Genomic DNA, 12067 nt, shown 5'->3' with positions numbered 1-12067 from the left:
CCAAAGAACTAGCAAGGAAAAAAAATTCCCGTAATACACCCTAAGATTTAAAAACATTTTATTTTGATTATCAATTTTAAAACATCTTATCAGATTGACTAGGCTGTTAAGATTTTTGATTATAACCTTTCCACTGCCTTATACAGGTACAGTATGCAATCGCATTTGACATGCTTATATATCTTCGATGTTAGGTATGAAACATCAATTATATTCATCAGTTGTTTTCTAATTCAATGAAAACAACGATACAATACAGTCTAATCCTACTTTAAAACTGCATGAATTCTCTTGTAATCTTTAAAACAAATTTAAATATGTTAATTTCTGTTTTGATATCAAATCCTTACCTGACTTATCTAGCTGGATATTAGCTCCGCTCTCTGCCATGTTTACGATTACATATAACAGATAATCAATATAGAAAGAAGTTCCATGTCATTAGACTAGTAATATATAGCAGGTAAATTATCACAATTGATTTTTTTTTCTGCTTGATAATGTTATCGTTAATATTCATCAATTTTTATCCCTCTAAATTTCATCACGATACCTGAGTGTGATATACAAAATGTCACCAACTGATTTTAAACAACTACAATGTATTTCTAAATCACATGCTATAATAATGGATTAAAACATTACACTGCGATCCAGGGGTGTTTAAACTGGTTAATACATGGTGGTTAATAATATTTATCAGTTTGCAGGTACTTAAAGGATAATTAGTCTACGTAAATGTATAGGCAAGCAAAGTCGATAAATTGAGTAACACGACTATATACAAAAAGTTTCGTGTGTTCAAATTGACCGAGATGTCAAAAGATTTAACTTTTGAACTTTTAAACTAAAAAGCCAACTTTAAATCAATTTGTAAATTTGTTATAATTTATATATCTATTCTTTATTCAATCAGATAATTTACTTAAAAAATGATATTCATTTAAGATCATCAACATCAAAAATAAAACTTATCTTTACCTATGTGCTTGCATTACAAAAAACAACTAGTTTGAGTGTGGTTCTTAGCTGAATCACATACCGCTAGTAGAACACATTTTAAAATTGAGAATGGAAATGGGGAATATGTCCAAGAGACAAAAACCCGACCAAAGAGCAGACAACAGCCGAAGGCCACCAATGGGTCTTCAATGCAGCGAGAAAATCCCGCACCCGGAGGTGGTCCTCAGCTGGCCCCTAACTAAAATTGTGTGCTAGTTCAGTGAAAATGGACGTCACACTAAACTCCAAAACATATAAATGAACTAAAATTAAAAAAACATACTAGACTAAAAAAGGCCAGAGGCTCCTGACTTGGGACAGGCGCAAAAATGCTGCGGGGTTAAACATGTTTTGTGGAATCTCAACCCTCCCCCTATACCTCTAGCCAATGTAGAATAAAGAAACACATAGCAATACGTTTTCAAATATTCAAATATTCAATGCAGTTACTGAACTTGTACTCAGTGTTGTTTTTATATATAAACAGACGCTTTGAATCAAGAAAATCACTTCAAATAATTGTTTTATCTTTTAGTTTTTAACGTTTGACAAATTAAAAAAAAAAAAAAAAAAAAGCCAACAAAGGCCCACCTGCCGCAAGCGGCTAAATTATCTTAAGTTACTAGCTAATAAAATAAAAAATGGATTTAATTTCTAAGTTTACAGTAGTCTGTTATCAAATATGATTCAAAAATTCATTCAAAGACAGAAAATATAAAAAACAGTCTATTCACACGAAAAGTTTCACATAAATATTAATAATAAAGGTATGGAAAATATGGGGCTAATAAAGTAACCAGTCATAAAAATACAGTCCTATTTTATTCAGTGTTGTATCGTCATAATGCACAATTATATGTTAAAATTATAAAACTGTCATATTTAAATGAAAATAACACTTTACTATTTAGAAGTCCGAAGCGCTTTTCTGGACTTTTCTTCCTTTACCTAACACATCTAAAAATCACACGAGTAAACGTACGTCATTAAGTTTGAATAATGCTTTACAGAAACATACATACTTATTAATCTTTTAAAAAACCAGTTTTTTTGCTACATTATCAACTAAATCTCTTACACTAGTTCACAGCTACATTACCAAACAAAACTCTTACACTAGTTCATAGCTACATTACCAAACAAATCTCTTACACTAGTTCATAGCTACATTATCAACCAAATCTTTTAAACTAGTTTATAGCTACATCATCAACCAAATCTCTTACACTAGTTCATAGCTACATTATCAACCAAATCTCTTACACTAGTTCATAGCTACATTATCAACCAAATCTCTAACACTAGTTCATAGCTACATTATCAACCAAATCTCTTACACTAGTTCATAGCTACATTACCAAAAAAATCTCTTACACTAGTTCATAGCTACATTACCAACCAAATCTCTTACACTAGTTCATAGCTACATTATCAACCAAATCTCTTACACTAGTTCATAGCTACATTACCAACCAAATCTCTTACACTAGTTCATAGCTATATTATCAACCAAATCTCTTACACTAGTTCATATCTACATTACCAACCAAATCTCTTACACTAGTTCATAGCTACATTATCAACCAAATCTCTTACACTAGTTTATAGCTACATTACCAAACAAATCTCTTACACTAGTTCATAGCTACATTACCAACCAAATCTCTTACACTAGTGCATAGCTACATTATCAATCAAATCTCTTACACTAGTTCATAGCTACATTACCAACCTAATTTCTTACACTAGTTCATAGCTATATGTTTGCTGGATTTATATATATAAGACATTTAACTAAACTGATAATTCAATTAATTTAAACTCATTCATAAAATATCTTAATACGTCAACAAAGAATATATCACTGCTACAATTAATGTAACACCTATAGAGTTATGCCGAGGTTTTTCTTCAGGTTTTGTTATATCAAGGTCAAAAATGTTAGAAGTAAACTCAATACATAAAAAATTGACATAACTATACATTCAGCATATCCAGATACCACACTATATGAATTAGTGTACGCAACACGTATCATTGGGATCAAAGTACAACTTATAAAAATTCAGTGAAATCTGTTGATCGTTTACATATCTGATACCAAAAAGAACACATATTCAGAAGATAAATTGGAGAAACTAAAAGAATGGAAATGGTGATAACAGCAAAACATAGTATTCAAGGACATGAAACAACAATTCATGGCATCACTGATACCGAAATATGCAAGAAGTTCGTTACCTTGTGAGCTCCACATTGAGGTTTCTGGTGATGCTCTCGGAGAGTATTCCTATTTCAGGAACAAAAGGTGTAAAGAGAGCTTCCATCTATGTTAATACAAAACTTAATAAAGCAGAAAGTGACTATCATAAACTTAAATGACTACTTATACGGCCAGCGGTTAGCATTCCTTGGTGACATCAACCCTGTTACATATATATTGACCACTGCTAAGCTGGATACAACCGGACACCACTGGTTATTTGCTCTTTGACCCTGAGATTAAATAATGACCGACTAGGAACGAATAAGACAGGTGTTAATGTAGTCGACTACCTATCAGCGTAGAGTCAATAAAAGCCCTCTGTAATTCAACATTGTATTCTAGTTTACCATAGTCATGTGTTGAAAACCTAACAGTATCCCCAAATGCCGTATCAAATGTCTATGACTCGAAAAGAATCAACGTTAGAAATATCGTGGACCGGGAGAAGGCTCTCTCTGTGAATCTTGATATAAACAAAATCATAGACTACATTACAGACTGTAAAAAGCCACATAGAAACACTTTGGATTTAATCCTCTACTCCGACCTTTCGTCTATTTGAAGTTGATACTTCGTATAACATCTATCGACGAGGAAAACAAAAAACCTGTTAATCCAAACCATAGCACATGCATCAACTGTACTAAAACACTCTGAAACGATATAGGTAAATAAGGAAAGGACAAGACATTGTTGTGGATAAGAGACAGATACTACTGCCGTGAGATGCATAAAGGCATCGATATTTAAATTGAGGAATGTGGTAGATGCAGTCAAGGAAAAACTTAAATCAACCTTAAAACACCTGTTGTTAACATCATTATTTATGTGTGGATGTTTTGACCATTGGACTATATTAGAGAGGACACTAGGACATTCTGGTGATCATTGTTAACTTTACCAGATTTGCAAGGACTATTCTAACAAGAAAACAACTAGCAGATGATTTCCTTGATCAATTAATCGCCTATTATGGCATAACGAACCCATTCATCAATTATCTTTCAAAAAATATAATGATATCTTTTCAATTATGTCATAATCAGTTCCTTAGGAAACTATCTAATCAAAGTACCCTATCATCTATTTGATACTCTATCAAAACAACTGTCGTATGTATACTAACATTTTCTGGATTTAAGTTCATCATGAACGCTCATACCTAAACATTTGAAATCCAGGGATGCACGAACGCGTAGAAACGTTAGGAGCTATATGTGATCAAAAGGGACCCAAAACGAATGTAAGGTCAACTTTGCAAGAGGGAGTTGGGACCTTAGTTTCTTTTTATAAATTTGTCAACGGAAATTCGTTTTTTTAGAAAAGTTTGAAACTCCAAATGAAAAGGTACGCCCACAATTTTACAAACTTGTATTTGAGAAAAGAAAAGTCGTCATCAAATCTAGTTGTTCACAGAGAACATCATAAATTACATATGAAACAATTCATTAAACAAAACAAACTAAATATAGTTGACAAGATTGAATGACCACCACGTGAATCATTAACTTGAAAATAGTTTTTGTCGAGCCTGCGACTTTTGTCGCAGAAAGCTCGACATAGGGATAGTGATCCGGCGGCGGCGGCGGCGGCGTTAGCTAACTTCTTAAAAGCTTTATATTTTAGAAGCTAGAAGACCTGGATGCTTCCTACTTTGTATATAGATGCCTTATGTTACGAAGTTTCCGTCTGTCATATGTCCATTGTCCTTGACCTCATTTTCATGGTTCAGAGACTACTTGAAAAAAAGTCAACATTTTTTGTAATGTTAATTTCTTTCTTATTATGAGTAATAGGATAACTATATTTAGTATGTGCGTAACTTGCAAGGTCCTCGTGCCCGTCAGACGATTTTCATTTGACCTCGACCTCATTTAATGGATCAGTGAAGAAGGTTAAGTTTTCGTGGTCAAGTCCATATATCAGATGCTATAAGCAGTAGGTCTACTATATTTGGTATATGGAATAATTGTAAGGTGTACATGTCCAACTGGTAGGTGTCATCTGCCCTTGACTTCATTTTCATGGTTCAGTGGTCAAAGTTCAGTTTTTGAGTTTTGGTCTTTTTTTTCTAATACTATATGCAATAGGTCAACTATATTTGGTGTATGGAAATATTTTATGATGTACATGTCAGTCTCGCAGGTTTTATTTGACCTTGACCTCATTTTCACGGTTCATTTCTCAGTGTTAAGTTTTTGTGTTTTGGTCTGTTTTTCTTCAACTATAAGCAATAGATCAACTATATTTGTTGTATGGAAGGATTGTAAGGTGTATATGTCTGTCTGGCAGGTATCATCTGACCTTGACCTCATTTCACGGTTCATTGGTCAATGTTAAGTTTTCATGGTTCAGTTTTTTTCTTAGAAACTATACGCAATAGGTCAACTATGTTTGGTTTATTAAATGATTGTAAGGTGTGCATGTATTTCTCGTTTGGTTTATCTGACCTTGACCTCATTTTCTTGGATCATGTTAAGTTTATGTGTTAATTGTAGTAAATCTGTATATTTAGGACTATCAACATAAAATCAATGGTTAGTAAAGAAGGCGAGACATTTCAGCGTGTGCACTCTTGTTAATAGGTTAAAGGTATCCAAAAACTACTGGCATGAACACTCAACAAGTAGATTTTTGTAAGGCATATAAAGACTCAAAATAACTAATACCATATACACATTACTATCATTATTCCTTGACGCATTGAAATGATGTGGGATAAATCATTCAATATGCCAACGATGCTTATTCTTCAATAAAAATCACTTTGAAATCTTTTTTTCGGAGACAACATTCCTTGAGACTAATAATAATAATTTTTATTCACCAAGTACATAACAATTATATGCATACAACATTTAGACTACACATATTATATATAAAATAGCAAGAGGTAGAGTGAAACATAAAACAACATGTCAGATCTTAATTTTTGTGCACGGAATATGAATTATCCTAAATTACATAGCTCTCTTAGATTATTTAAAACTCATTAATTATATATATTTATACATAGAAGGTTTCCTCCAATAATATTATTTAATAAAATAAGATCTAAGACCTTGATAAGTGGGAAATTTAAAAATAAAATGTATCTCATCCTCAATGTTATCCTTACAAAAACAACAGAGTCTATTCCTGCTAGAAATTTCAGAGTAACGTCCACATTCTATAGCTAAATTATGACTCCTAAGTCTTATTTTGGCAATACATGTCTTATAGTAACTGGTATTGGTTTACATAAGTAATACTGTAAAAAAACAACACAATTGATGGTAAGGGTGAATTCATTTCAACAGGTCTGTACTGCAAGTCCGCAGACAAACACCAATATATTTTTCCAAGACGGAGATGTCGTCAAAAACACTTTACTAAAGCTTTCTCTACAAACAAACTCTCAAACTTAAGCAGATTAGTTCCACCAATCATACCACGAAAAAGCGACAACAATGTCACCTAACCCACCGAGTTCGTATTGGACGACAAATCTTTTATGAATCAGGGCCTTGAAATTTTAAAGTAGGCAGAGGCATCCGTGACATCCAAACACATCTACATGCAGATTTCTGTAACACCTATACCGGTATTTCATTTCAGATATTTAGATTGTGTTCGTTTTATACCATTATTTTTTTTTATGAAAACCAGTAACCATTTTAAACCATGGTCCATAACCGATACGCACTAAACAACAGATTATTACTATAATTATTCATTACCTTAATTTTACTATTATCACATTTACTTAATCCAATCTTAATTTATTTTTACGTTAAACATAATAACTGAATACATATAAATTTTTTGAAATGTTAAGCGAAGATTTTTCAACGAGTATGAATTAACTGATATGTAGGACAACACTTTTGAATAAACAATAACATACAAGACATCTGAACTTTAATTAAACCTGGCAGAAATAAACCCAAATATGAGAATATGTGCGCTCTCAACAATAGAATTTAAACTTTCACAAAGGTCTTGCAATTGATCGTCTGTAGCTGTTATTAAGAAACATGTAAAGATAAATAGATACCACATTTTAAGCATAAATCCTATTGTCCGACCAAAAATAAAAATATTAAGCTACCAAGTTATACAGAATGATTAAATACTCACAGGGTAAAATATGATAACATATTTCACATGCTTCTTTAATCATAATTATGCTAAACATATCTTCATTATCAATCTAGCTTTATTTTTCTTACCTGTGGCATGTTTTGGGACTCTAAGTGGTGCGAGCTCTTCTTCTCGTTTACTTTCTGGTGGTTGGACTGGAAGTCTTGGTGACAGTGGAAGGAGGGGCGATCCTACTGGAGGAAGAGGAACTGATGGAGATACTGAGGGAATGAAGTACCCAGGTGAATTAAAATCTGTATGTGCCTGTATTGAAGATGTGAAAGATAACAAGAATATAAGTATATCTTAACAAGAATATAAGTATATCTTACATAAATAGCTTACGTTCAATTCACTGGCAAAATTTTGTTGTTAATTCTCCGAAAATAAAAGACCGCACGGATATCAGGGAACATTCATATAAGACAGAGGATTTCGTATAACACGGAAACGGACTTAAATGTTTTGCAGAAGATGGCGGCGTCTGTTTGGAATATTCCATCATGAAGTTGTATAGGTACAAAGTTATTGTTATGATGCGAAGTAGATTTTAATTTTGTTTCAGCAGTGACTGATATTTTTTTTTGTAAAGAGTCATTGAACATATTTGAATTCGTTTATTTGATAAAGTTCATTGTGGTAGTGCAATGCAACTTTTAAATATTAGAAATAAAAGAAATGCAACATTTTGTCTCTTTGAACATGATATCATTCATATAAAGGGCATTTTAGAATTCATGGAATAACGTGGGAAGGAACTTTGATAAAACATAGGCACGTTTGTGTGTGTACACGTTAAATAATATAGTCAGTTCGATAAACTTCTGAAGTCGTTAATCGCTTTAGTTTGAAAATCAAAAACTGTAAACATTACAAAGCTTACCTTATGAGGCTTTTTAGACTTTTTACGTTTCCCAGTATTTTCCTTTCCGTCATTATCATCATGGTCATATAAAACAATTTTTGGCACAAGCGTCATCGAGGTCACTGATTCTCTTTTGTGAACTGTTTTCATTTCTAATAATTTATCGTCATTTTTAACATCATTTGACCTTTTTTTAAATAGTCCTTTTAATTTTTCAAATGGATTTAAAGAATGGGGTTGGTCTTTACTTTTCTTTCGTTTTTCCTTCTTATGCGTAGGAGAACTTTTAATTCCAAGTCTTTCCTCAAGGAGTTTCTGACATGCTACAAAAAATACTTAAATAAAGTGTTTTCTTCTGTTGTTAAGTTAAGCGATCCGAAACTATGAGCAAAGAAATAGCGAGTAAATATTGTCATAGTATCCCCATCAGTATTGCTAAAAGGATTTGTTTTTAAAATTAATTTATTTTACTTTCTTGGGTATGAATAATTTATTTTGTTTTTATAGATTCGATGGTGACCATCCAAATATAATCATTTTGTTATTATCAGCTACAGTTTTAGTACTTTCCCACAGGCAGAATTGCCTTTTTTGTTCAACTGATTAACAACTTTGGTTTCCAGTTGTACCATTAGAAATATTCGAAGCAATAATTTTTCACAGAAACAAATTCATGCATGAACGAGGAGGTCTAATGTACTGAAAGTTTTCACACAAAGTAACATGTTGGCCATTGTTGCATTCTCGAGTTATTATCATTATCTTTCAGATTACACGGAGATCGATCAATATAATTCCACACACAAAAAGGCATACTATTAAGGAAAATTGCATTCACAGATTATTGAATGCAAAATTAAAAACAATTATGAACATTTTATGTTATTATTTCACCATATTAAACGTATATTTCTGATATTTTCTAACTCATTGCTTCCTTTACTGGAAGAACCAGTTTATCTTTATTTTGTCTAAACTCCGTAATGTACCTGTGATCATTTTTCTAATAAGTGTAATTAACTGCATTTAATTAAAACATTAATCTGATCTCTACCAGGTATTAAATATACGTCATCGATCGTAGTCTATGGACTCTTCCTAATTAGCAAACTGAGATCAATTAGACGATATCTTTTTATTGGAACATATTTACACATATATTGATTGAATACAGATTTTGTTATTGAACATTACTTTTAAAGCTATATTTGTCTTGCATGGAAGATGCGTGTCGCCTACGGTCTCCAAATTTTATAAGCAGTTCACAGTTTTAGTATGGGAAACCCCAAACATCTTTCAGATAAAAAATTTCAATAGGAGATTAACTTTATTTCTTGTGTAAGAATCTGTGTAAGTTTGGTTGACTGTTGTCAAACGTTATCAGGGAGTTAAAAAATAACGGTATGATAGCAGAAACGACGAAGTCGGTGGTTTGGTATGGAAAACCCCCAAAATCACTCAGATGATGAAAAAAAATTAAACAGCAGGAGAAGAACTTTATATCATGTAAACAAATCAGGGCAAATTTGATTGAATTATGTCAAACTGTTTTCAAGGAGATGTGGATTAACAAAGTATAATGGAAGACATAAATAAGACGACACAAGTTGTTCCTATACAGTACAACTACTTCATCAATAGCATGCTCAATATGTGTTGTTTCATATCAGCTGTCTAAGAATAAAATGAGATTCAACTCTCAATTGTCTGTTTTTTGTTAGGAAAACAATGTTTTTCGTGCCTCGCAAAACATTTGTCGATGTTATGTTTTATACTAGGCATTATGTAACCTGATGGAGGACATCCAGTCACAATTAATCCTTTTTTGTCACTCTTAAATTGTATGATTTTCAATGTTCGTATTTGAATTAACATATGGTGAATATGCAATTTCACTTGGCTTGATAGAACTCATTTAAATTCTTCCACGAAAACCAATAATCAAGATCTAGAGTACAGCTGAGATTTGTAATTAGATAATGAAGTTAGAATGGTATTATCAAAAGCTTTTTAAATTAAGTAACGCATTGAAACGGCATCTTGTTGTCAAAGTACAGTTCTGTATTAATTTAAAAATCCTTTAAATCTCACCTTTATGACCAGTTTGTCTTGTATAATCAATTGGCGTGTTTCCGTCAATGTCGATTGAGTTTGGTTTTACCCCTAACCTCAGTAGTAGCGAAACACAGTCCTGATGACCCATAGCAGCAGCCCAATGTAGAGGAGTTCTGTAAATTTCATTTCGAAATAATTATTAAGTGGATTAAATGCTTATGAAATCACAGATACCCCCGCCTCTCCCACCGTAAGCATGTCTTAACTAATCAAGGATCCAATCTCTAAATCATATATAACGTTACCACCAAAAGCGAACAGGAAGTACAATGACATTATTTAGGCTTCAAGTTTATGCTTGATAATATCCGGTTTAGAGATAAAGAATACTACAATGTAATCGGTCATCCGATAAGGACTAACTGTGTCCCCTATTATTGCAAATTTATGCATTTATTGTTTAGAATCCCACTTTATGGCAAAACTGTTTAAAGACTCAAGGAAAGCACAATTAGGTATATATTTTTGACAATACAGATATTTCTACATTCTTCAGTAGGTTGATATGTGCGATGTTGCAGTGATAGTTTGGATACCAATGTATTTAAAACGTAATATTTTTCTTTTTCAAAAACTTATAAAGCAGGGATATAGATGTCATAAATTGGTCAAACGTTTTACTAACATTTGTCACAAATACAGAAATCCACTGCGGTTGTATTGTTTTCCTCCGTTGAATTTCTATACAATTCGTTTTTGGCATTGCACAATATCGTGTCCTATATTGTTTATGATATTTCGGGGTTAAATCTTCTATGAAGTACACCACCGGATATTAGAGCCATTGGCAGAAACATTTCATGTCGACAGGTTATGTGATTTCAGTTTGCTTTCAGTTTTGGTACGTGTCTTTTAGTTATCTATTGAACCACTTTTTCAGATTAAAGTGCTTTTCTGTGCTGAATTTTGTTTTGTTTGTTCTTTAGTTGATCTACTGATCGGGATTGAAATAGAGAGAGAGTAGAGAGAATTGATATCTCAAAAGACTAGTTTAATCCTCATGCAAAGTAATGTAACCGCTTCAAACCAATGGCGTCATCGGCGGTTGTCTTTGATCGTAATGTTTTAAGTTATTTAGTGAATCTGGTTTTGAGGGTATTTAAGATGTTACTGACTTGAAGATCTGGCAAAAATAAGCAAGTTTTTTTAGCACTCGACCATTTCCCTTTTAATCGCGACTCGGAAATAATAATACTTCCATTATCTCGATTAGTGGAATCACTGTTTACGATGACTGATTGTCTTATTGCGAATTTACCACGTTTGCACCAAATCATTAGAACGTAAGCTAAACAACGCTATTATAATAAACTTCACAAACATACCAAAATATTTTTGCAAGACGAATCTTGATTTGCAAAGTACCCGTAGAAAATTATCATTGATTTACACAACAAACTTTATTTAATTTATCTGTATAGCAAATCAATTTTCATAAAAAATCGTTAGACTTATTTAGAAGATTAATTCCATTTGCATAAAAAAAACTCCATGTATACCAATCTAATTAAAATATAGAACTCTGATTTCGTTATACTCGTATTAAAATATAGAACTCTGAATTCGTTATACTCGTATTAAAATATAGAACTCTGATTTCGTTATACTCGTATTAAAATATAGAACTCTGATTTCGTTATACTCCAAATGAGTATAACGAAATCAGAGTTCTATATTGTAATTATATTGTATGTATA

General features: G+C 32.2%; 1 protein-coding gene across 2 annotated transcripts in view; it reads right to left on the bottom strand.

The window, feature by feature from the left end:
• LOC127735755 (ankyrin repeat domain-containing protein 55-like) overlaps window positions 1-12067 on the bottom strand; it is a 44431-nt gene that overhangs the window by 8885 nt on the left and 23479 nt on the right. For both annotated transcript variants that reach the window (XM_052246044.1, XM_052246045.1), the window contains exons 8-10: window positions 10347-10483; window positions 8274-8578; window positions 7480-7654 (exon numbers count right to left, since the gene is read on the bottom strand). In XM_052246044.1, coding sequence (XP_052102004.1) covers window positions 7480-7654; window positions 8274-8578; window positions 10347-10483 — 617 coding nt within the window. The remainder of the gene's footprint in view (window positions 1-7479; window positions 7655-8273; window positions 8579-10346; window positions 10484-12067) is intronic.

The sequence above is a fragment of the Mytilus californianus genome, unplaced genomic scaffold (genome assembly GCF_021869535.1).
Source record: "Mytilus californianus isolate M0D057914Y unplaced genomic scaffold, xbMytCali1.0.p SCAF_3, whole genome shotgun sequence".
NCBI classification, from domain to species: domain Eukaryota; kingdom Metazoa; phylum Mollusca; class Bivalvia; order Mytilida; family Mytilidae; genus Mytilus; species Mytilus californianus.
This window is presented reverse-complemented; position numbering and strand designations above follow the sequence as displayed.